The following is a 27,012-nucleotide window of genomic DNA, read 5'->3' as shown; positions in this document are numbered from 1 at the left end:
GGAATGGTGACACAGAGGGGAGGAGGACCATCTCTGTACGAGCCTACATCATACACACCACACACAGACATCAAACAGGATTATAATATGTGCACAAAGCTCACTGGAGCAGATGTACTAACCTGGAGAAGGCATAAAGGCAGTGATAAACCAGTGATATGTGCAAGGTGATGAACACACCAACCAATCAGCTCCAACACGTAAATTAACAGTTAGTAGCTGACTGGCTGGTGTGTTTATCACCTTGAATTTAGCACTGGTTTATCACTTCCTTTATGCCTTCTCCAGGCTTAATACATCTACCCCACTGTTCTAAGCTCCACATCATTTCTAGGTAACGGCAAGCCAGGATGCAGACCACAGTTATCCCGTCTGTCGGTAGAACATACCAATTCCTGGCAAGCCATACTGCTTACTCATTAAACTGACTTGTTACATGTACTGTTACATCGGTTACATAAGTGTTAGCAGGGTTTAACTTCAAGCACAAAACATTGTTATTTTATAATGTATAACATCCAACTCTAAATGTACTTTATTTATTTTTCTTTAAGTAGAGATGCTAAGTTATGATCTGTTCATGGCCCACCCACATCTCTGAATGTACCATACACACAATTATGCAAGTATGAGTTAGTCTATTGAGAGAAGTGGATTATGTAGGTTATGAACAGATCTTAGGCAGTATGTTAATAGACAGGAAGCCTCCACTGCAGAATCCTCTGGACAAAATCTGCAATCATAGATCCGAAACAGCAGAGGGAGCTGCAAGCTATGTCCTACCAATTGTTTATGTTCCAAAGTGAACTCCCAAGTTGTCACATTCATTGTAATATGAAAAATGGCTGAACATGCAGGCTTGTGGTAAAGGATGGCTGTCAACACGGGATCCGGTTTGAAGATCAACACTGTCTAGGTCGACAGTCACTAGGTCGACAGGGTTGGAAGGTCGACATGTGCTAGTTCGACAGGTCAAAAGGTCGACATGAGTTTTCACACTTTTTCTTTTTGGAACTTTTTCTTACTTAACGAACCACGTGGACTACGATTGGAATGGTAATCTGTGCCGAGTGAAGCGAGGCACCTTGCACGAAGCATGGCGAGCCATGCGAGGGGACACGGTACACTAATTGAGGTTCCCGGTCACTCTACGAAGAAAACCCCCTAAAAACCCTCATGTCGACCTTTTGACCTGTCGACCTAGCACAAGTTGACCTAGAAACCCTGTCGACCTATAGTGGTCGACCTAGACACTGTCGCTCTAATGATCCACACCTGTCAACACAAGAGCTTTCAAAGGGAAGATGGCATAAGAGAGGTAAATAGGTTTTGTTGAAAGCATATCAGGTTGCGAGACAAAATTTTAATTTTTTTATATTAAAAGGGTAATATAGAACAAGGGGAAAAAACGACACGTTCACAGTGTTTGAATGTGATCAAATAAATAATTGGTTGCACACTATAAAGAATGCTAAATAATAACTCCCAGCCCTATGTGCCAGCTATCGTCTTACAAAGCATTCTGGGAACTTTGATCCAAGACTGGCTGGAGAGCTCAATGTTTGTGTGGTGATAGCTCTAGATTCTGATTTAACAGTGCAGTATAAGTGGAAATGCTTGAATGAGGGTAGTGGGACTTTACAAAAGTTGTACTCATTCCCAGAGAATCCAGTTACTACTATATAGCATCACCTCCTTTTAGGATGCGTCTTATATGTAAGCCACCCCAGGACAGACTTTGAAAAGCACTGCTCATGCACATAATTAGTAATTATTATTTTCTCAGGGGTACTGACCAGTTACAGGCAGCGTGGTCGTAAAACTCTCACCTCCATTTCCTCCCGGTGAGAGCGATCTCTGTCCTCAAACTCACGGGTCCTTCTCCGAGCTTCCTCAAAGGCCTGTTGCGCCAGGGCATCTTCATGCTGCAAGAATAGAAAAACCGTATACAGTCTGCCAACATTCCAGGCTCAGACTTCTGAGCTGCCTTTCCAAGCGTTCCATCCAAGAAAAATATTAAGTAATGGGTAAGGTTCCACCCAGCTCCCAGGATGTCAACAATGCACTTTATTGTCTATTACAATAGTGAATCCACATTCAAGTAATAGTACAATGTATTAGTGTGTCTGCCACCCAGAGGTTTGTCATGTAATGAATTCCTCTATGGGGTATATGCAATTGCGGTCGAATTCCGGCTGGAATTCGACCGTTTTTTAATTCGACACAATTCGACAGTCAGACACCCTCCCGCCGGGACCCGAATTCGACATATTCAATAAAAAACGGATTCGACAGTTAAAAAACGGACCAATTGACGATAGTGTGCGTCCTGGATTCGACTTCATGGACGGCACAAAAGTGTTTTAAAAACCCTGAAAAAAAATGCGTGGGGTCCCCCCTCCTAAGCATAACCAGCCTCGGGCTCTTTGAGCCGGTCCTGGTTGTAAAAATACGGGGGGAAAAATGACATTCCCCGTGTTTTAACAACCAGCACCAGGCTCAGCGTCCAGTCCTGGTGCAAAAAATATAGGGGACAAAACACGTAGGGGTCCCCCGTATTTTTAACACCAGCACCGGGCTCCACTAGCTAAAGAGATAATGCCACAGCCGGGGGACACTTTTATACCGGTCCCTGCTGTTGCATTAAATCCCCAACTAGTCACCCCTGGCCGGGGTACCCTGGAAGAGTGGGGACCCCTTAAATCAAGGGGTCCCCCCCTCCAGCCACCCAAGGGCCAGGGGTGAAGCCAGAGTCTGTCCTCACCCCATCCAAGGGCGGCGGATGGGAGGTTGATAGCCAAGTCTCAAAAAAAAGAATATTGTTTTTTGTAGCAGAATTACAAGTCCCAGCAAGCCTCCCCCGCAAGCTGGTACTTGAAGAACCACAAGTACCAGCATGCGGGGGGAAAACGGGTCCGCTGGTACCTGTAGTTCTACTGCAAAAAAAATACCCAAATAAAAACAGTACACACACCGTGAAAGTAAAACTTTATTACATACATGCACACCGACATACACACATACTTACCTATGTTGACACGAGGCTCGGCCCTCTTCACCAGTAGAATCCACGGGTTACCTGTAAATAAAATTATACTCACAAAAATCCTGTGTAGATCTGTCCTCTTCTGCTTGTAATCCACGTACTTTGCAAAATAATAAAACGCAAAACCCGATCCACGCACTGAAAGGGGACCCCTTACCCCCGACTGGCGGGACCCCCCGTGACTGCTGTCAAAGAGGGTCCCTTCAGCCAATCAGGGAGCGCCACGTCGTGGCACTCTGATTGGCTGTGTGCGTCTGAGCTGTCAGGCGGCGCACTCGAGATACAATGTAGCACATAAGTGCTCCATTGTATCCAATGGTGGGAACTTTGCGTCAGCGGTTGAGGTTACTCCCGGTCAACCGCTGACCGCAAAGTTCCCACCATTGAATATAATGGAGCGCCTATGTGCTATGCGCCGCCTGACAGCTCAGACGCGCACAGCCAATCAGGAGAGTGCCACGACGTGGCGCTCCCTGATTGGCTGAAGGGACCCTGGCTATCAGCCTCCCATCCGCCGCCCTTGGATCTCTAGCTAGTGGAGTGTTATGTCCCCCGTATTTTTTGCACCAGGACCGGACGCAGAGCCCGGTGCTGGTTGTTAAAATACGGGGGAACCCCTGTCATTTCCCCCCCCCGTATTTTTACAACCAGGACCGGCTCAAAGAGCCCGAGGCTGGTTATGCTTAGGAGGGGGGACCCCACGCATTTTTTTTCAGGGTTTTTAACCCATTCCCACCCCTTCCCACTGAAAACATGCTCTGATCTCTCCATATTATTTTAGTCAGTAAAAAAAATAAAAAAATATTCTTTAAAAAAATATATTAAATAATACTTGTGGCTCCTAAATAGACAAACCAAGTAGATAATCCCTTCTAATATAAATAGATATGCTATTAGCAATAAATAAAAAACAAAAAAAAACATGTTTTTTAAAATTTTTATTAGATCACGCCAGCAAAATGAGGCGGACTGAAATTGACGAAATGACTGTCAAAAAGCACGGTTGTCGAATCGACATTCTTCAATTGAATATACTTTTGTCGAAAAGCCGCATTTTTACCATTGCAGACATGTCGAATTTGACAAATGTCGAATTGCAAAAAGTCGAATCTGAAACGGCCGTTTTTTTGTCGAAAAGTACTGTGTTGCATTGTCGAATCAGTTTTTTACTGTCGAAAATGCCCCGTTTTTCGACATTTGCGGAAATTCGACCGCAATTGCATATGGCCCTGACTGATCTGTACTGACCTGTGCTCTGTCTTCATCGAATTCCAGACATCCCATCCCATCCAACCTCTGGAGGTCAATCCATCCTTTCCACATGACACAAACACCATTGAGGATCATTGGAGCTTTTAAGTAAACCTGAAAAAGAACAAACGAAGGAAAGTATAAAGCAAAAAGTTATTTCATTAAAACATGTGACGACTTAAAGAGGTGTACAGCCATTCTCTTAGCCGTCAGTTTCTTATACCACAATAAGACCATTACAGAAGATGGAAAAACACACTATGGCAGGGGTTCCCAAACTCAGTCCTCCAGGTGAATTAGTACCTCAGTAATTTTGATTTAACAATCTGTGCTCAGCCATGGATATCCTTAAAACCTGGACTGTCAGGGTGCCGCCTTGAGGACAATGCTTGTGTCAGTCAATATATTTTGGCCCATAGTACAGTGGTTCCCAATGTACTATGGGCCAAAATATATTGACCGACACAAGAACAGCTGAGAGGATAGGGCTGTGTGCACAGCTTGAGGTCCAGGCAAAGTCTCAAAGCAGAAGTCCACCCATAATTCAGTGAGTTATTGGGTATAGTTACCCAAGATAAAGTCAAGCATACATTCCACAGAATGGGAACGCCACATTGAATAGTAGGAAATAGTAGCCAGTGGTGGGACATTGGAGCCTTTGGGTGGTCCCAATGTAGAAGCATAATAGCGGATTAATCTGATCTTAGTTAACGCCACTCAAACTTACATTTTATGGCCTTTACCCATCGCTGCAGAGTCTACTTCAGTATTTTTTACAGTGATCACATTCCAACATCTATACCCATTATCATGTATGTAAGTACTGCTATCATTATACCCTGTTTTTTATTTGAGAAGACTTTGAATTTCTGGAAAATAAGTCTGTGGGTCTTGATCGTTAACTCCTGGGATCAAGACCGGTAATCTGCGTGAATTGTGCTTTTGTCCTCCAAGTGCTGCTGTGTCCCAGTGCACTCAGAGGAGAAAGCTCAATGTATGCAGCAGAAATAATCGTCCTAGAGGATACTGGGGATCCATTTAGTACCATGGGGTATAGACTGGTCCACTAGGAACCATGGGCACTTTAAGAATTTGATAGTGTGTGTGGGCTGGCTCCTACCTCTATGCCACTCCTACAAGACTCCGTTTAAAAAATGAAGAGTTCTCTGCATTTAGTTTTCTGTTGGTTATTTTCAGGTAGGACCGGATGGCACCAGCCTCCCTGCTTCGTGGGACTTAGGGGAGTGGGGACGGGAGTGGGGGGGGGACAGCCCAACCTCTTGAAGGGTTAATGGTCCCGTTCACCGCTGACAGGACACTAGTTCCTGAGGAAACTTTTCGCAAGCCCCACCAGGGCGAGCGTACATTCCTGCAGCACGCCGCCACCCCTAAGAGCCAGAAGAAAGAAGAGTGGTGAATACTAAGCCGGCGTCCCGGTTAACGGGTCGCCAGCCATTATGGCAGCATGAGGGTACGGAGACGCACGGCTTCTAACCGGGGCGGATTGCGTCTCCAGACTCGGTACACAACTGCGTCTCAGCACACTGTACACAGTACCCACATTGGCAAACAAAGCCTTAAAACGGTTCTGTCTCCATTTTAAGCACAAATTACCTCAGACAGTATAAAAAAAGTGGGAAGACCGTGCAACATTGAAGGGGCGGGGCTTCACTATGAGTCGATCCAGCAGCTCAACTGTGCCATTGAAGGGGCGGGGCTTCACTATGAGCGGATCCAGCAGCTCATCAGCACCATTTTCCCTCTGCAGTGGACACAGACGCTGACTGACAGGGACGCGAAGCTCAGTGGTACCAGCAGGTCATAGCAGGGGGGAAGTAGGAGTGCAATTATTAGTGTACTAAGTCCTCAATCTGGGTACTTAGTTTGCGACCCAGCTAAGCTTGGCAATAGCAATAAGGCCACGGTGTGCTGGCTCCAAATACCTCTGTCTCTCCCTGGAAGGGCTTTTTGTGGGTTAGTTGTGCATTTAACCTTTCCTGTGTGTGTGTGCTGTCACATTTACAATGTCAGGCAAACAGTGTGTTTCATGTACGGCAGAGTGTTCCTCTTCCCCGGGGAGCTCACTATTATGTACTCAGTGTAGTGCACCTTCTCAAGCTAGCGGTGCTGAACCATCGTGCTGACCAAACTGTCCCGCAATGAGAAAGAGACGTAATACTTAAGACAGTCTGTGGATGAAATTATGAACAGAGACTCAGTTCCCAAACAAGCGTCTCAGTCCCTTGCCATTTGTCCACAAAAAAAAAAAAGAGCTCTGGCCCATATCCTGCAGTCTGAAGCTGAGGTGTCAGACATGGAGGAGGGGGAGGTGGATTCAGAAGGGGGGAGGATGCTGCTCTGTCACAGAGAATAGAGGCTCTTATAGAAGCTATCAGAGATGTGCTTCAAATTCCTGATAAAGTGACAGAGGAGTGTGAGGAATCTTATTTTAATGTAAAGTCCTCAGTCACTTTTCCTGTGTCAAAGGAATTTAATACCCTGTCTGAAGAACCGTGGGTTAATCCTGATAAGAAATTTCAAATCTAAAAAGGTTACGCTCATCTTTTCCTTTTCCTCCTGAGGATAGGAAAAAATGTAAAGTCCACAGATAGTGGATGCATCTGTGTCCAGGTTGTCACAGAAGATTGTGTTACCTGGTGCAGCCTCCCTGAAAGACACAGCTGATCGTAAGATTGAGACTACACTCAAATCCTTGTACACAGCTGCTGGGGTGGCTCAGAGACCCACTATAGCATGTGCGTGGATTACTAAAGCCATTGCTAAATGGTCGGGTAACCCTGTATCCCTTTTTCCACTAGCTTTTAAAACACGGGTAAATGCGCGGGGGCGCGCATTTACCAGTGTTTTTCCCTAGTGGAAAAGGGTCCCCCTGCAAAGTCCCGGATCAAGTGATCTGGGAATCCTACCTGGGTAGCTTGCCGGGTTGAACACGTGTTCAACCCGGTAAGCTGTGTAGTGTGAACGGGAGCCGTGTCGAGGCGATACGGCTCCCGTTCACAGTGTATGGGAGGGCGGCGCTGGGAGATCATGTGATTTCCCAGCGCCGCACCTGCCGCGTCACTAGCAGCGTCACCAACCCGGCAATATGCCGGGTTGGTGAGTGTTGTGGGAAAGGGGGCTGTAGCACGGTTCGCAGCAGTGCCAGGCGACACGGCTGCGACCCGTGCTATGGTGGAAAAGGGGTATTATTGAAGGGTTGGATTCCTTACCTAGGGAGGAGATTGTGTTACTCCTGCAACATATACAGGACTCTGCGAACTTTATGGTGGAAGCCATAAAAGAAGTAGGTTTTCTTAATACACGCACCACTGCTATGGCAGTGTTAGCACACAGGGGCTTATGGTTACGCCAGTGGACTGCGGACGCGGACTCCAGGAAAGGCGTGGAAGGCCTACACTTTACAGGAGAGGCTTAATTTGGAGGAACTGGACAAATGGATCTCTAAAGCTACTGCGGGTAAGTACACATATCTTCCTTCTGCAGATCCCCCAAACAAGAAGACCTGCTCAGGACCTACCCTACAGTCCTTTCGGACTGCCAAGGTTAAGGGCAAAGTCAGAGGATCTTCTACTGCCAACAGAGGCGCTAGAGGTAAACCACGCAAATTAGCAACTGCCGGTTCTCAGGAACAGAGCTCCAGTTCTGCTTCCTCAAAGCCTTCTCCATGATGGTGGACCGCGAGGCCTGGAAGACTGGCAGGTGGGAGCCGGACTAAAAAATTTCAGTCACATCTGGACAACATCATGCCAGGATCCCTGGGTCATAGATCTTATTTCCCAGGGCTACAGACTGGAGTTTTGGGAGCTCCCACCTCACAGATTCTTCAAATCAAGCTAACCAGTTTCATAAGAGGCAAGTGTAACCTTACAGGATGCCATTCAAAAACTGGTACAGACTCAGGTCATTGTTCCAGTTCCACCTCATCTGCAAAACAAGAGGTACTATTCCATCTTGTTTGTAGTACCGAAACCGGACGCTTCAGTTAGGCCAATTTTGAATCTAAAATTGTTGAACCCGTACTTACGAGTGTTCAAATTCAAGATGGAGTCTTTGAGAGCGGTGATCTCAGGTCTGGAGGAAGGGGAATTCCTAGTGTCTCTGGATATCAAGGACGCGTACCTTCACATTCCGATCTGACCGCCTCATCAGGCTTATCTACGGTTTGCACTGCAGTACTGTCACTACCATTCCAGGCCCTGCCATTTGGTCTCTCCACAGCACAGAGGGTGTTCACCAATGTGATGGCAGAGAGGTTTCTCTTTCGCAAGCAGGGAGTTAACATAATTCCGTACTTGGACAATCTTCTGATAAAAACACAGTCCAGAGAAAGGTTGTTAGACAGCATTGGTCTCACAACCAAACTACTCCTGGATCATGGGTGGATTCTAAATCTCCCGAAATCTCACTTAGAGCCAACTCTGAGGCTCCCATTTCTGGGATTGATACTGGACACAGAGTCGTAGAAAGTTTTTCTTCCATTGTAAAAGGCATTGGTAATCCAGTTGATGGTTCGGGATGTCCTGAAGCCAACCCGGATATCGGTGCATCTGTGCATTCGTCTTCTGGGGAAAATGGTGGCCTCTTACGAGGCGCTTCAGTACGGAAGGTTTCATGCGAGGCCCTTCCAGCTGGATCTGTTGGACAAATGGTCCGGATCGCATCTTCACATGCACCAGAGGATCCGTCTGTTGCCAAAGCCCAGAATCTCCATTCTGTGGTGGCTACAGACTTCTCACCTAATGGAGGGCCGACGGTTCGGGATACAGAATTGGATTCTGTTAACCACAGACGCAAGCCTCAGAGGTCAGGGAGCGGTCACCTAGGGGGTGCAGTTTCAAGGAAGATGGTCAAGTCAGGAAGTCGTCCTTCCAATCAACATTCTGGAACGCAGGTCTTCTGCAAGATCGGGCCATTCAGGTTCAGTCAGACAATGTGACGGCAGTAACGTACATAAACCGACAGGGCAGAACGAAAAGCAGAGCAGCAATGTCAGAGGTATTAAGAATTCTCCTCTGGGCAGAAAAACACGCTGTGGCATTGTCTGGGAGTAGACAACTGGGAAGCAGACTTCCTCTGCAGACACGACCTGCATCCGGGGGAGTGGGGCCTTCATCCGGAGGAGTTCAGGTGCTTGACACGTCGATGGGGATGTCTACAAATCGACATGATGGCCTTTCATCTCGACAAGAAGCTCAAGCGGTATTGTTCCAGGTCGAGAGACCCACAGGCAGTGGCAGTGGACACTCTGACGACTCCATGGGTCTATCAGATGGGGTACGTGTTCCCTCCACTTCCGCTGATCCCAAGAATTCTGAAGAGAATAAAAAGGGAAAAGGTTCAAGCAATTCTCATTGCTCCGGACTGGCGAAGAAGGGCCTGGTATGCGGACCTTCTGGAGATGCTCCTGGAAGATCCGTGACCTCTACCTCTTCGGGAGGATCTCTTGCAACATTGGCCATTCGTCTATCAAGACTTAACATGGCTACATTTGACGGCATGGACGTTGAACGGCTGATTCTAGCCAGGAGAGGCATCCCTGACAGAGTCATCCAGACTATGATCCAATCCAGGAAGGGGGTAAAGTCTAAACATTACAATCGTATTTGTAAGAAATACATCTCTTGGTGTGAAAGCAGAAAATATTCTGCGGTGGAATTTCATCTGGGACGTTTCCTGCTTTTTCTGCAGTCGGGTGTGGATGTGGGCTTACGTTTGAGCTCCATAAAAGTCAAGATTTCGGCCTTGTCCATTTTCTGTCAGAAACCATTAGCGTCTCTTCCTGAGGTCCAGACGTTCTTGAAAGGGGTTCTGCACATCCAGCCTCCCTTTGTGCCTCCCACGGCATCTTGGGACCTCAATTTGGTGCTGAAGTTCCTCCAATTGGACTGGTTTGAACCATTACAGGAGGTAGACGTAAAATATCTTACGTGGAAAACCGTCACACTGTTGGCCTTGGCTTCAGCAAGACGTGTGTCGGAGCTGGTAGTGTTGTCTCACAAGAGCCCCTATTTAATCTTCCATGAGGACAGAGCTGAACTCAGGACTCATCAGCAATTTCTTCCTAAGGTGGTGTCTGCGTTTCACATCAACCAACAATTGTGGTTCCGGTTGTTACCGACACCTCTGTTACTTCAAAGTCTTTGGATGTTGTGAGGTCTTTGAAGGTGTATGTGAAGAGAACAGCTCGTCACAGGAAATCGGACTCGCTGTTTTTTCTTTATGATCCCAATAAGATTAGGTGTCCTGCTTCAAAGCAGTCAATTGCACGCTGGATCAGGCTCACTATCCAGCATGCTTATTCCACAGCAGGATTGCCGTTTCCAAAACCTGTACAGGCCCACTCGACTAGGTCAGTGGGTTCTTCTTGGGCGGCTGCCCGCGGTGTCTCGGCCTTACAGCTACTTGGTCAGGTTTGAACATGTTTGCAAAGTTTTGTAAGTTCGATACCTTGGCATCTGAGGACCTTCAGTTTGGTCAATCAGTTCTGCAGGACCCTCAGCACTCGCCCACCTGGTTTGGAAGCTTTGGTACTTCCCCATGGTAGTAAATGGGTCCCCAGTATCCTCTAGGATGTAAGAGAAAATAAGATTTTAATTACCTACCGGTAAATCCTTTTCTCGTAATCCGCAGAGGATACAGGGCGCCCGCCCGATGCTTCGTTCTTCCTGCACTTGGTTAAGTATTGTTGTTTGGTTCAGCTGCTGCTGTTCCAAGTTTGGTTAGCATGGCTTTCCTCTTGTTTGTGTGTGCTGGTTCAGAATCTCACCACTATCCTTTTATATCCTTCTCTCAAAGTATGTCCGTCTCCTCGGGCACATTTTCTAAACAGAGCCTGGTAGGAGGGGCATAGACGGAGGAGCCAACCCACACTATCAAATTCTTAAAGTGCCCATGGCTCCTAGTGGACCCGTCTATACCCCATGGTACTAAATGGATCCCCAGTATCCTCTACGGACTACGAGAAAAAGGTTTACCGGTAGGTAATTAAATTCCTATTTTTGCAAGAAAACACTGAATAAAATGTCTGTTTCTTTAAGAAGCAACTGGATACGTCCAAAAGAAAGAAAACCGAGCAAATAAAGTAAAGAATGAAGAATATATACTACTTGTCTAGCAAAAAGATTCCCAAAAAAGTTCATGTTTTTTAGAAGACAAAAAGAATCTAACTAATATTACAGAAAAATACAATGTTGCTGGGATACATATCATAGGTCGACCACTGATGGTCGACATGGGCAAAAGGTCTACACAGGAAAAAGTCAACATGAGTTTTTCAAATTTGTTGAGCTTTTCAAACTTTCCGATTCACGTGGACTAGGATTAGAAATGGTAACCTGGGCCGAGCGCAGCGGTAGCGGAGTGTGGCACCTTGCCCAAAAGCACATGGTGCACTAAATGGGGTCCCCAGTGACTTTACGGAGTAAATAAAAAAAAAATTCCCTTTTTTAAAACAGCCTCATGTCGACCTTTTTCATTTGTCGACTCAGTGCCTGTCAACATTTGGGGGTGGACCTAGACACGGTCAAACTTTTCCTGGTCGACCCAATGATCCCATTCCAATGTGGCTATGCCTTTATAAATATTAGTACGTTTATGCATTTATATAATGATTATAGCAGAGTCTTAAATCAGGAGACGTCTACAAAACATTTGTCCACCAGGAGAAGTACAAACCAGAGTCAAGGGAGAAGACGCAACTCTCCAGGGGAGAGATCTGTATATGAACGGCATGAGGAACTACTGTACGTGTATGTTCTCTAATCAAAATAAGTTTTTAAACTTGCCAGGCTCTTAGGTTCTTAAAAACAAAACAAAAAAAAACCCCCCAAAGCCCAGCACGAAAACCCATCGCCAAGCACCACAGACAGGAAAGCAAACATCGGGAACATATACCATTATATAGAATACACTCTTCATGAAAAATTACTGTGGAAACTTAATGAACTTTTTCAATCAGTTTTGTTATTCTACTGTGTCCAGAAATATACACTGGACATGTTATTTTCAGATCTGGAAATGAGAAACACTGACCAATTCCCCTTCTTACACCCGCTTTTCATAACAAATGTGCCGCTTGGAAATTGTCTGCAGTTTGCATTAGATACATATTTTCTTAATGATTGTTCTATTTTAGATTTCCAAGTTACAACAATGAAATAATCCTGTTCAGGACACCGTAATACATCTAATTAAGTAAAGTAATTATTGTCACTACAACATTGGACATGTATAGTGAAATTACATACAGTTCACTCATATAGTACACAAGTAAAAACAGCAATATTAAGAATTCAACCTAATAATTAACAGAAGGGAAGAAACTATTCCTCAACCTACTGGTTCGACATCCTAGACATCTAAAACGTTTCCTGGACGGTAAAAGAGAGAAAAACACATTACATGGATGACTAATATTTCTGATCATCTTATACCGCTTTCACATCGCAAACCTTGCTTTTAAAACGTTTCTTTAAACGGGTCTGAGCAGTTAAACCCCCTTCACATTGCATGTTGTAACCGGTATATTACCATTTCATTACTGTTTTGGTACCTTTCACACTGAACCCGTTTCACCCATAGAAAACAATGGTTGTCATTTTAAATGTACTTTTCTGGCCCACACATTATTAATAATTATTAATTATTCATTAATTATTAATAATTTGGCTAGTTGTACGATGGAACCCAGCAGCTTCAAGCATCTTTACCATGTTTTTGTAGATTACTGCATCCTTCACTGTCCCAGTGATTTGTCTACATATTTCTTCATCCCCTCTGATCCTAAGCAGCTCCCTAACCTCCTCATCACTCCAATTTGCCATTTTAGGGGTATATGCAATTGCGGTTGAATTCCCGAAATTGTCGAAAAACGGGACTTTTTCGCCAAAAAAAAATAATTCGACAATGCAATTCAGTACTTTCCGTCAAAAAAACGGACTTTCAAAATTCGACTTTTTGAAATTCGACATTTGTCAAATTCGACATTTCTGCAATGGTACAAATGCGGCAATTCGACAAAAGTATATTCAATTGAAGTTTGGAAATTCGACAACAGTGCTTTTAGACAGTAAATTCGTCATTTTCAATCCGCCACACTTTGGTGGGTGAATCTAATAAAAAAAAATTAAAACATGTTTTTTTTGGTGTTTTTTTTTATTGGTAATAGCATATCTATTTATATTAGAAGGGATTAGGTACTTGGTTTGTCTTTTTGGGAGGCACAAGTATTATTTATATATTTTTTAAAATATATATATATATTTTTTTAGATGGAATGGTAAAATCCCGGAAAAAAATGGCGCGGGGTCCCCCCCTCCAAAGCATAACCAGCCTTGGGCTCTTCGAGCCTGTCCTGGTTCTAAAAATCCGGGGGGAAAATGGACAGGGGATCCCCCGTATTTTTAAAACCAGCACCAGGCTCTGCGCAAAAAATACGGGGGACAAAAAGAGTAGGGGTCCCCCGTATTTTTTATACCAGCATCGGGCTCCACTAGCTGGACAGATAATGCCACAGCCGGGGGTCACTTTTATACAGCGCCCTGCGGCCGTGGCATTAAATATCCAACTAGTCACCCCTGGCCGGGGTACCCTGGGGGAGTGGGGACCCCTTCAATCAAGGGGTCCCCCCCAGCCACCCAAGGGCCAGGGGTGAAGCCCGAGGCTGTCCCCCCCATCCAAGGGCTGCGGATGGGGGGCTGATAGCCTTGAGAAAATGACAAGAATATTGGTTTTTCCTGTAGTACTACAAGTCCCAGCAAGCCTCCCCCGCAAGCTGGTACTTGGAGAACCACAAGTACCAGCATGCGGGAGAAAAACGGGCCCGCTGGTACCTGTAGTACTACTGGAAAAAAATACCCAAATAAAAACAGGAGACACACACCTTGAGAGTAAAACTTTATTTCACACCTGCCGACACACACATACTTACCTATGTTGACCCGCCGACTGCCACGTCTCCTGATCCGACGATCCGGGGTACCTGTGAATAAAATTATACTCACCTCAATCCAGTGTCCAGATAAAAATCCTCATACTTGGCAAAAAAAAAAAACGAACACCCGACCAAGCCGGACTGAAAGGGGTCCCATGTTTACACATGGGACCCCTTTCCCCGAATGCAGAGACCCCCCCCCCCCCCGTGACTGCTGTCACAGAAAGGTCTCTTAAGCCAATCAGCGAGCGCAACGTCCTGGCACTCTGCTGATTGGCTGCACGTCTAAGCTGTCAGACAGCGCATCGCAAAACCTCTCCATTATACTCAATGGTGGGAACTTTGCGGTTAGCGGTGAGGTCACCCGCGGTCAGCCGCTGACCGCGGGTAACCCCACCGCTGACGGCAAAGTTCCCACCATTGAAAGTAATGGAGGGAGCTGTGCGATGCGCTGTCTGAGCTCACACGCGCATACAGCCAATCAGGTGAGTGCAGCGAAGTAGCGCTTCCTGATTGGCTGAAGGGACCTCTGTGACAGGAGTCACGTGGGGTCCCGGCATTCGGGGAAAGGGGTCCCATGTGTAAACATGGGACCCCTTTCAGTCCGCTGGTCCGGGTGTTTATTTTTTTTGCCAAGTACGAGGATTTATATCTGGACACTGGATTGAGGAGAGTATAATTTTATTCACAGGTACCCCGGATCGTCGGCGGGTCAACATAGGTAAGTATGTGTGTGTCGGCAGGTGTGAAATAAAGTTTTACTCTCAAGGTGTGTGTCTCCTGTTTTTATTTGGGTATTTTTTTTCCAGTAGTACTACAGGTACCAGCGGGCCCGTTTTTCTCCCGCATGCTGGTACTTGTGGTTCTCCAAGTACCAGCTTGCGGGGGAGGCTTGCTGGGACTTTTAGTACTACTGGAAAAAACAATATTCTTGTCATTTTCTCAAGGCTATCAGCCCCCCATCCGCAGCCCTTGGATTGGGGGGGGGGGGGGGACAGCCTCAGGCTTCACCCCTGGCCCTTGGGTGGCTGGGCGGGGGGGACCCCTTGATTGAAGGGGTCCCCACTCCCCCAGGGTACCCCGGCCAGGGGTGACTAGTTGGATATTTAATGCCACGGCCGCAGGGCGCTGTATAAAAGTGACCCCCGGCTGTGGCATTATCTGTCCAGCTAGTGGAGCCCGATGCTGGTGTAAAAAATACGGGGGACCCCTACTCTTTTTGTCCCCCGTATTTTTTGCACCAGCAGCAGGCGCAGAGCCCGGTGCTGGTTTTAAAAATACGGGGGATCCCCTGTCCATTTCCCCCCCGGATTTTTAGAACCAGGACCAGCTCGAAGAGCCGAGGCTGGGTATGCTTTGGAGGGGGGACCCCACGCAATTTTTTTTCGGGTTTTTTCCAGTTTTTTAAAAATCGGAACAAAATCCGTCAAATCGGCCGTTTTTCATCAGCGGGACTGTCGAATCCGTTTTTTATTGAATATGGTCAATTTCGGCACCCACTTGCCGAAATTAGACGGTCGAATTGTGTCGAATTGAAAAACGGACGAAAAATTGCCGCGATTCGCCGCTAATTGCATATACCCCTAAAACTGTATTCTGTATAATAAAACGCTTCTTCACTCATGTGTTTCCTCCAGTTTATTTCCTGCTTCTTCCTGGTGACATCACGCATGGAGACAGCCTATCACCTTCTGTGGTTTGGAAATACCGTTTCTGAGCCTCACACATTGCACAATGAAACGGGTCTAAACTGTGTAGGACCCTGCTTTTTACCCGTTTTAAAATACCGGTATTCTGTAACCGGTAAATTCAATGTGGCGCTTTCAGACCACAGCTAGACCCGTTTTGGAAGGCTTAAAAACCTGCAATTTACCGGGTTATAGCTGCGGTGTGAAAGGGGTATTATTTGCTTTAGACAGACTCCTCGTAGCGAATACATCAGCCAGCCTAGGCAAAGATTGTCCCATTGTCCTGTCCGCAGATTTGATCAGTCTATCCAAAGCAACATGATCAGAGTATTTGGCATTGCCATACCACACAGTGATTGCATAGGTCCGAAAACTCTCAATCACACAGCGGTAAAAGTTAACAAGAATAGGTTTCTGCACGCCGACTACTCGAAGTTTCTGCAAGAAGAAAAGGCGTTGCTGAGCCCTTCCAACCACTGACTTGATGTGTGAAGACCACGATAAATCATCCATGAAAGTAATTCCTAGGAATTTCACCCCACTAACACTGTCCACCTCCTCACCATTTAATAACAGCCCAATGCTGGATCTCTTGGACTTCCTAAAGTCTACCACCACCACCTCCTGTGTTTTTTTGCTATTTAGCAGCAAGTTATTATTTTCTCCCGACACTGACAGCCTTCTCACTTCCTCCCTATAATTGTCCTCAGCTCCCTTAGTTATCAGACCCACCACTGTAGTATTGTCTGCAAACTTTATTATGGAGTTGTATACCGAATTTGACTTGCAATCGGAAGTATATAAGGAATATAAAAATGGGCTTATGACACAACCCTGAGGACCTCCTATGTAGAGGACTATATGCAGTAGGGACATGATGACCAGATAGGTATGGGTGTATCTAGCTATGAGGAAGACAGGGAAGAGACGTACGGCATTCCAGCTGCTGTGGGACTACACATCCCAACATACCCTGCCACAATTTTTCTGTTATTGCATGCTAAAATGGTGGCAGGGCATGCTGGGTTGTATAGTTCCACAGCAGCTGGAGCGCCAAACATTGCCTGTTCCTGACGTAGAGTTTGAGAAATGAAGGGAATATTTACTGTAATAGGACGACAGGGTGTCTGAACGGACTTCAAGTGGGAAGGAGAGGAGAGTAGCGTGCCAGTGTACAGGGAGGGGAAAACAGTGCAAATAGTAAAGGAACACAGAAATAGCCTGCATGGATCAAGTGGCTGTGGGAGGTTTGCTTTGGTTGCTGTGTGCTAAAGTCTTCCACAGACCATGCTTTTAGGTCTGTTTACTCTGCAGCAATGTGAAGGAGACTGCTCCCAGTCTGTGCCCTGTGTGAACACACACATACAGTGCCAGGAGGATGCACTAAGAGCAACACATTCACTCCACTCTGTAAGGGATCCGGTAAGGATCCTGGCTGTTGGGATCCCGGCAGTCACAATGCAAACACCAGCCTCCCATATGCCAGTAAATCGAACCCAACACCACAGTAATAGCAGGATTATTACAAGGAGAATGTTTAACAGTAGCTTATCCACCAGTCTTATTATTACCGGATGCAGGGTTCAAAGGGAAACACAAAGTGATGTTTAATCCATAACTTTTCACTACAGCAGTGTGGAGACCTTCAGCATGGTAGACCTGAACCATCAGCTCCCACAACTTGGGGAAAACGTGAGGCAAGCTGGCGCCACTTGTCACTTCTAGAGACACAAAACAAATGCTTACACAATAGGAATTTCCCCAATGGGAAAAAATTACAGTTGAATCAACCTTCCATATACTGAGTGCTAAAAAGATGGTGAGAAAACACAGACCATAGTGTAATCCAATTTAATTAATTGATATATCTTTATTGCTTCCTGGTCTCACTCACATGGCATAAATGTTTAATCTGCATGTAGGGATCACAATCTTTGCATCAGGGTGATTCGGCTTCATACATGTGCACACAGCATAAACTCCAATGGGCACTTAAAAAGAGATATGAAATAGTGCAATACTGTCTGTGTATGGACAAAAGGTATTTTAATAAAAGCAGTGTATGACTATATTTTAATCCATATTTATATTGTGTATTTAACTGTATGAGTTACTCCTGCTGTTATTTTTTAGATTTTGGGTCATCGATGGTTTTTATGTGGAGCCGTGAATTGTTAGAAAGCTGTGAACGATAAATGATGTGGAATGGAACGCATATTATGGTAGCCGGGTTCCGCATACGTCATTCCGGGCGATGCGACTTCCGCCCTATGGAACGCAGACGTCACTTCCGGCGTTACGGACCCGCTCCGAGGGAGGGCTTCCATCCACAGCTGCGGCTGGTGTATGTGATTAGGACACTATTTTAAGCAGCTCAGCGAGTCAGTCCCCTACGCTTCTGAGGAAGGATATAGTATCCGAAAGCGCTTAAGCCGAGGACTTTGTGTGCTGGACTGATTGGAGATCTGGAGAAGGGAACTAACAGCGTGGGGACACCTTGAGTAAACCGGGACTTGTGGTGACTATATTCCATGCTGCTGGTGGCTGATTTTCCTCCTTCCTGATGTCCATGCTAACATCTTTGTTTTATGCTGTTATTTAATCTGTTTGTGAGTGCTTTTATTAAAATACTTTTTGTCCATACACAGACAGTATTGCACTATTTCATATCTCTTTTTAAGTGCCCATTGGAGTTTATGCTGTGTGCACATGTATGAAGCCGAATCACCCTGATGCAAAGATTGTGATCCCTACGTGCAGATTAAACATTTCTCTAACGTCCTAGTGGATGCTGGGGACTCCGTCAGGACCATGGGGATTAGCGGGCTCCGCAGGAGACAGGGCACATCTAAAAAGCTTTTTAGGTCACATGGTGTGTACTGGCTCCTCCCCCTATGACCCTCCTCCAAGCCTCAGTTAGGTTTTTGTGCCCGTCCGAGAAGGGTGCAAACTGGATGGCTCTCTTAAGGAGCTATTTAGTAAAGTTTTTTTTTAGGTTTCTAATCAGTGATTCCTGCTGGCGACAGGATCACTGCAACGAGGGACTTAGGGGAGAGACTGGCAACTCACCTGCGTGCAGGAGGATTGAAGTCTTAGGCTACTGGACACTGAGCTCCAGAGGGAGTCGGAACACAGGTCAGCCTGGGGTTCGTCCCGGAGCCGCGCCGCCGATCCCCCTTACAGACGCTGAAGAAAGACGGCGGAACGGAGGTCCGGAAACAGGCGGCAGAAGACTTCACAGTCTTCAGAGAGGTAGCGCACAGCACTGCAGCTGTGCGCCATTGTTGTCACACGGCTCACTGACACGGTCACGGAGGGTGCAGGGCGCTGCTGGGGGCGCCCTGGGCAGCAATATAAATACCTATTTGGCAAATAAATACATCACATATAGCCATTAAGGCTATATGTATGTATTTTAACCCAGGCCAGTTATTAAAAAACCGGGAGGAAAAGCCCGCCGAAAAGGGGGCGGAGCTTATTCTCCTCAGCACACGGCGCCATTTTCCTGATCAGCTCCGCTGGTGAGGAAGGCTCCCACTCTCCCCTGCACTGCACTACAGAAACAGGGTTAAAAGAGAAGGGGGGCATAAATTGACGATATAATGATATATTAAGAGCGCATATATAGAAACAACACCTTCTAGGGTTGTTATATACATTATAGCGCTTTTGGTGTGTGCTGGCAAACTCTCCCTCTGTCTCCCCAAAGGGCTAGTGGGTCCTGTCCTCTATCAGAGCATTCCCTGTGTGTGTGCTGTATGTCGGTACGTGTGTGTCGACATGTATGAGGAAAATGTTGGTGAGGAGGCGGAGCAAATTGCCTGTAATGTTGATGTCACTCTCTAGGGAGTCGACACCGGAATGGATGGTCTACTTATGGAATTACGTGATAATGTCAACACGCTGCAAGACGGTTGACGACATGAGATGGCCGGCGGACAAATTAGTACCGGTACAGGCGTCTCAGACACCGTCAGGGGCTTGTAAAAACGCCCATTTACCTCAGTCGGTCGACAGACACAGACATGGACACTGACCCCAGTGTCGACGGTGAAGAAACATACGTAATTTTCCTTTAGGGCCACGAGTTACATGTTAAGGGCAATGAAGGAGCTGTTACATATTTCTGATACTACAAGTACCACAAATAAGGGTATTTTGTAGGGTGTGAATAAACTACTTGTAGTTTTGCCTGAATCAGATAAATTAAATGAAGTGTGTGATGATACGTGGGGTTCCTCCGATAGAAAGTTATGGGCGGTATACCCTTTCCCGCCAGAAGTAAGGGCGAGTTGGGAAACACACCTTAGGGTGGATAAGGCGCTCACACGCTTATAAAAACATGGCGTTACCGTCTCTAGATACGGCCGCCCTCAAGAAGCCAGCTGATAGGAAGCTGAAAAATATCATGACAGTATATACACACATACTGGTGTTATACTACGACCAGCAATCGCCTCAGCCTGGATGTGCAGCGCTGAGGGGGCTTGGTCGGATTTCCTGACTGAAAATTTTGATACCCTTGACAGGGACAAGATTTTATTGACTATAGAGCATTTTAAGGATGCATTTCTATATATGCGTGATGCGCAGAGGGATATTTGCATTCTGGCATCAAGAGTAAATGTGATTTACATATCTGCCAGACGAAGACACGACAGTGGTCAGGTGAGGCAGATTCCAGACGGCATGTGGAAGTATTGCCGTATAAAGGGGCGGTCCATCGGACCTGGTGGCCATGGCAACAGCTGAAAAATCCACTTTTTGTTACCCCGAATCACATATCGGCAAAAAAGGACACAGTCTTTTCAGTCTCAGTCCTTTCGTCCCCATAGGGGCAGGCGGGCAAAGGCCAGTCATATCTGCCCAGGGGTAGAGGAAAGGGAAGAAGACTGCAGCAAGCAGCCCATTCCCAGGAACAGAAGCCCCTCACAGCTTCTGCCAAGTCCGCAGCATAACGCTGGGGCCGTACAAGCGGACTCAGGTGCGGTAGGGGGTCATCTCAAGAGTTTCAGTACGCAGGGGGCTCACTCGCAAGGGAACTCCGGGATCCTACATGTAGTATCCCAGGTGTACATTGGAAATTCGAGACATCTCCCCCTCACACAATTCACAGGCTGTATTCCCAGCAGGTGATAATCAAAGTACCCCTCTTACAACATGGAAGGGGGTAGTATTCCACACTATATTGTGGTACTGAAGCCAACCGGCTCGGTGAGATCTGAAATATTTGAACACTTACATACAAGCGTTCAAATCAAGATGGAGTCACTCAGAGCAGTGATAGCGAACCAGGAAGAAGGGGACGATATGGTGTCACTGGATATCAGGGACGCTTACCTACAGGTCCAAATTTGCCCTTCTCACCAAGGGTACTTCAGGTTCCTGGTACAGAACTGTCACTATCAGTTCAGACGCTGCCGTTTGGGTTGTCCACGGCGCCCCGGGTCTTTACCAAGGTAATGGCCGGAATGATGATTTTTCTTAAAAGGAAACATGGACGCTTTCCTGATAAGGGCAAGGTCCAGAGAACAGTTGGAGGTCGGAGTAGCACTATCTTAAGTAGTTCTACGTCAGCACGAGTGGATTCTAAATATTCCAAAATCGCAGCTTTTTCCGATGACACGTCTACTGTTCATAGGGATGATTCTGGACACAGTCCAGAAAAACGTGTTTCTCCCAGTGGAGAAAGCCAGGGAGTTATCCGAGCTAATCGGGATCCTCCTAAAACCAGGAAAAGTGTCAGTGCATCATTGCACAAGAGTCCTAGTAAAAATGGTGGCTTATTACGAAGCAATTCCATTCGGCAGATTTCCCGCAAGAACTCTTCGGTGGGATCTGCTGGACAAATGGTCCGGATCGCATCCTCAGATGCATCAGCGGATAACCCTATATCCAAGGACAAGGGTGTCTCTCCTGTGGTGATTACAGAGTGCTCATCTTCTAGAGGGCCGCAGATTTGGCATTCAGGATTGGATGCCGGTGACCACGGAGGCCAGCCTGAGAGGCTGGAGAACAGTCACACAGGGAAAAAATTTCCAGGGAAGTGTGATTAAGTCTGGAGAATTCTCTCTGCATAAATAAGCTTAGAGCAAATTTATAAGGCTCTAAACTTAGCAAGACCTCTGCTTCAAGGTCAGCCGGTATTGATCCAGTGGGATAACATCACGGCAGTCGCCCACGTAAACAGAAAGGGCGGCACAAGAAGCAGGAGGGCAGTGACAAAACTGCAAGGATTTTTCGCTAGGCGGAAAATCATGTGATAGCACTGTCAGCAGTGTTCTTTCCGGGAGTGGACGACTGGGAAGCAGACTTCCTCAGCAGGCATGACCTCCACCCGGGAGAGTGGAAACTTCATAGGGAAGTTTTTCAGCATGATTGTGGACCGTTGGCAAAGACCAAAGGTGGACATGATAGCGTCCCGCCCGAAAAACGGGACAGGTATTCCGCCAGGTCATGAGACCTTCAGGCGATAGCTGTGGATGTTCTGGTAACACCGTGGGTGTACCAGTCAGTGTATGGGTTCCCTCCTCTGTTTCTCATAACCAAGGTATTGAGAATTATAAGACATAGAGGAGTATGAACTATACTAGTGGCTCCGGATGGGCCAAGAGGGACTTGGTACCCGGAGCTTCAAGAGATGCTCACAGAGGACTAAGGGCCTGGGGAGCTAAGAAGGGACTTGCTTCAGCAAGTACCATGTCTTTTCCAAGAATTACCGCGGCTGCGTTTGACGGCATGGCGGTTGAATACCGGATTCTGAAGGGAAAAAGGCATTCCATAAGAGGTCATACCTACCTTGGTCAAAGCCAGGAAGGAGGTGACCGCACAACGTCATCACCACATGTGGTGAAAATATGTTGCGTGGGTAAGGCCAGGAAGGCTCCACGAAGGAAATTCAACTAGGTCGATTCTGCACTTCCTGAAAACAGGAGTGTTTTGAGCCTCAAATTGGGGTTCATTAAGATTTAAATTTCGGCCCTGTAGATTTTCTTCCAGAAAAAATTGACTTCAGTTCCTGAAGTCCAGATTGTAAAGGGTGTATTCCATATACAGTTCTTTTGTGCCTCTAGGGGCACCGTGAGATCTCAACATAGTGTTGGGATTCCTTAAAATCATATTGGTTTGAACCGCTCAAATCTGTGGATTTGAAATATCTCACATGGAAAGTGACCATGCTGTTGACCAATATCTCACATGGAAAGTGACCATGTTGTTAGTCCTGGCCTCGGCCAGGCGATTGTCAAAAAGAATGGGCGGTTTTGTTTTACAAAAGCCCATATTAAAATTTTCCATTTGAACAGGGCAGAACTGGGACTCGTCTCCAGTTTCTTCCTAAAGGGGTGTCAGCGTTGTCACCTGAAACAACCTATTGTGGTGCCTGCGGCTACTGGGGACTTGGAGGACTCCAAGTTACTAGACGTTGTCAGGGCCCTAAAAAATATATATATATATATATATATATATATATATATATATATAGTTAGGACGGCTGGAGTCAGAAAGTCTGACTTGCTGTTTATATTGTATGCACCCAACAAGCTGGGTGCTCCTGCTTCTAAGCAGTCTATTGCACGCTAGATTTGTAGTACAATTCAGCTTGCACATTCTGTGGCAGGCCTGCCACAGCCGAAATATGTAGATGCCCATTCCACAAGGAGGGTGGCCTCATCCTGGGCGGCTGCCCGAGGAGTCTCGGCATTATAACTTTGCCGAGCAGCTACGTGGTCAGGGGAGAACACGTTTGTAAAATTTTACAAATTTGATACTCTGGCTAAAGAGGACCTGGAGTTCTCTCATTCGGTGCTGCAGAGTCATCCGCACTCTCCCGCCCGTTTGGGAGCTTTGGTATAATCCCCATGGTCCTGACGGAGTCCCCAGCATCCACTAGGACGTTAGAGAAAATAAGAATTTACTTACCGATAATTCTATTTCTCGTAGTCCGTAGTGGATGCTGGGCGCCCATCCCAAGTGCGGATTGTCTGCAATGCTTGTACATAGTTATTGTTACAAAAATCGGGTTATTACTATTGTTGTGAGCCATTTTTTCAGAGGCTACTTCGTTTTGTTATCATACTGTTAACTGGGTTCAGATCACAAGTTGTACGGTGTGATTGGTGTGGCTGGTATGAGTCTTACCCGGGATTCAAGATCCTTCCTTATTGTGTACGCTCGTCCGGGCACAGTACCTAACTGAGGCTTGGAGGAGGGTCATAGGGGGAGGAGCCAGTACACACCATGTGACCTAAAAAGCTTTTTAGATGTGCCCTGTCTCCTGCGGAGCCCGCTAATCCCCATGGTCCTGACGGAGTCCCCAGCATCCACTACGGACTACGAGAAATAGAATTATCGGTAAGTAAATTCTTATTTTATGCCATGTGAGTGAGACCAGGAAGCAATAAAGATATATCAATTAATTACATTGGATTACACTATGGTCTTTTTAGCACTCAGTATTAGTGATGAGCGGGTTCGGTTTCTCGGAAACCGAACCCCCCCGAACTTCAGCCTTTTTACACGGGTCCGAGCCATGCTCGGATTCTCCCGTGTGGCTCGGGTAAACTGAGCGCGCCCGAACGTCATCATTCCGCTGTCGGATTCTCGCGAGATTCGGATTCTATATAAGCAGCCGCGCGTCGCCGCCATTTTCACACGTGCATTGAGATTGATAGGGAGAGAACGTGGCTGGCGTCCTCTCCGTTATAGTCATAATAGAAAAGACTAAGAGTGACATTGTTATAATTGTGGGGAGGATTGGGGACGGGGAGCAGCTGTTAGGAGTACAGTGCAGGGTTTTGCTGATAGTAGTGAGTGTGACCACCAGTTTAATCCGTTCTCTGCCTGAAAAAAAACGCTCCATACCATATCTGTGCTCAGTGTGCTGCATGATATATCTGTGCTGAGTGCACTGCTCACACTGCCTAATTGTGGGGACTGGGGAGCAGTTATAGCAGGAGTACAGTGCACAGTTTTGCTGACAGTGACCACCAGTCCAGTATACGTTTGTCTGCCTGAAAAACACTCCTGTGGTGGCTTTTTTTCTTTATACTAGTAGTTTAGCAGTCTGCTGACAGTGTCCACCAGGTCCATTTATTATACAGTATATTATATATATAGCAGTACGGTAGGCCACGGCTGTACCTACCTCTGTGTCGTCACTCGTCGTCCATAAGTAATAATAGTATACTATCCATCCATCTACATTGTATACCTGTGGTGGCTTTTAGTTGTGCGCAAAATATGGAGAACAAAAATGTGGAGGTTAAAAAAATAGGGAAAGATCAAGATCCACTTCCACCTCGTGCTGAAGCTGCTGCCACTAGTCATGGCCAAGACGATGAAATGCCATCAACGTCGTCTGCCAAGGCCGATGCCCAATGTCATAGTACAGAGCATGTAAAATCCAAAACACAAAAGATCAGTAAAATGACCCAAAAATCAAAATTAAAAGCGTCTGAGGCGAAGCGTAAACTTGCCAATATGCCATTTACGACACGGAGTGGCAAGGAACGGCTGAGGCCCTGGCCTATGTTCATGGCTAGTGGTTCAGCTTCACATGAGGATGGAAGCACTCAGCCTCTCGCTAGAAAAATGAAAAGACTTAAGCTGGCAAAAGCACAGCAAAGAACTGTGCGTTCTTCGAAATCACAAATCCCCAAGGAGAGTCCAATTGTGTCGGTTGCGATGCCTGACCTTCCCAACACTGGATGGGAAGAGCTTGCGCCTTCCACCATTTGCACCCCCCCTGCAAGTGCTGGAAGGAGCACCCGCAGTCCAGTTCCTGATAGTCAAATTGAAGAGGTCAGTGTTGAAGTACACCAGGATGAGGATATGGGTGTTGCTGGCGCTGGGGAGGAAATTGACAAGGAGGATTCTGATGGTGAGGTGGTTTGTTTAAGCCAGGCACCCAGGGAGACACCTGTTGTCCGTGGGAGGAATATGGCCATTGACATGCCTGGTCAAAATACAAAAAAAATCAGCTCTTCGGTGTGGAATTATTTCATAACAAATGCGGACAACCGGTGTCAAGCCGTGTGTTGCCTTTGTCAAGCTGGAATAAGTAGGGGTAAGGACGTTAACCACCTCGGAACATCCTCCCTTATACGTCACCTGCAGCGCATTCATCATAAGTCAGTGACAAGTTCAAAAACTTTGGGTGACAGCGGAAGCAGTCCACTAAATCTGTAACCAAGCTCCTGCAAACCACACCACCAACTCCCTCAGTGTCAATTTCCTCCTTAGACAGGAAAGCCAATAGTCCTGCAGGCCATGTCACATGCAAGTCTGACGAGTCCTCTCCTGCCTGGGATTCCTCCGATGCATCCTTGAGTGTAACGCCTACTGCTGCTGGCGCTGCTGTTGTTGCTGCTGGGAGTCGATCGTCATCCCAGAGGGGAAGTCGGAAGACCACTTGTACTACTTCCAGTAAGCAATTGACTGTCCAACAGTCCGTTGCGAGGAAGATGAAATATCACAGCAGTCATCCAGCTGCAAATCGTATAACTGAGGCCTTGGCAGCCTGGGCGGTGAGAAACGTGGTTCCGGTATCCATCGTTACTTCAGAGGCAACTATAGACTTGATTGAGGTACTGTGTCCCCGGTACCAAATACCATCTAGGTTCCATTTCTCTAGGCATGCGATACCGAGAATGTACACAGACCTCAGAAAAAGAGTCACCAGTGTCCTAAAAAATGCAGTTGTACCCAATGTCCACTTAACCACGGACATGTGGACAAGTGGAGCAGGGCAGACTCAGGACTACATGACTGTGACAGCCCACTGGGTAGATGTATTGCCTCCCGCTGCAAGAACAGCAGCGGCGGCACCACTAAGCAGCATCTTGCAAACGCCAACTCGTTCCTAGGCAGGCTACGCTTTGTATCACCGCTTTCCAGAATACGCACACAGCAGAAAACCTCTTACGGCAACTGAGGAAGATCATCGCAGAATGGCTTACCCCAATTGGACTCTCCTGGGGATTTGTGGCATCGGACAACGCCAGCAATATTGTGCGTGCATTACATCTGGGCAAATTCCAGCACGTCCCATGTTTTGCACATACCTTGAATTTGGT

The 27,012-nt window shown here is 46.6% G+C and overlaps 1 protein-coding gene across 5 annotated transcripts in view; it reads right to left on the bottom strand.

Annotated features, from left to right (window-relative positions):
- The window catches only part of CBFB (core-binding factor subunit beta), a 167,962-nt gene that overhangs the window by 30,301 nt on the left and 110,649 nt on the right, over positions 1-27,012 (bottom strand). For 3 of the 5 annotated variants that reach the window (XM_063945418.1, XM_063945419.1, XM_063945415.1), the window contains exons 4-5: positions 4,295-4,411; positions 1,830-1,925 (exon numbers count right to left, since the gene is read on the bottom strand). In XM_063945418.1, the coding sequence (XP_063801488.1) occupies positions 1,830-1,925; positions 4,295-4,411 (213 nt within the window). Of the gene's footprint in view, positions 1-1,796; positions 1,926-4,294; positions 4,412-27,012 lie in introns of all 5 variants that reach the window. The other 2 variants (XM_063945416.1, XM_063945417.1) reach the window with 1 other exon arrangement.

Source organism: Pseudophryne corroboree, chromosome 11 (assembly GCF_028390025.1).
Source record: "Pseudophryne corroboree isolate aPseCor3 chromosome 11, aPseCor3.hap2, whole genome shotgun sequence".
In the NCBI taxonomy this organism is placed as follows: Eukaryota; Metazoa; Chordata; class Amphibia; order Anura; family Myobatrachidae; genus Pseudophryne; species Pseudophryne corroboree.
This window is presented reverse-complemented; position numbering and strand designations above follow the sequence as displayed.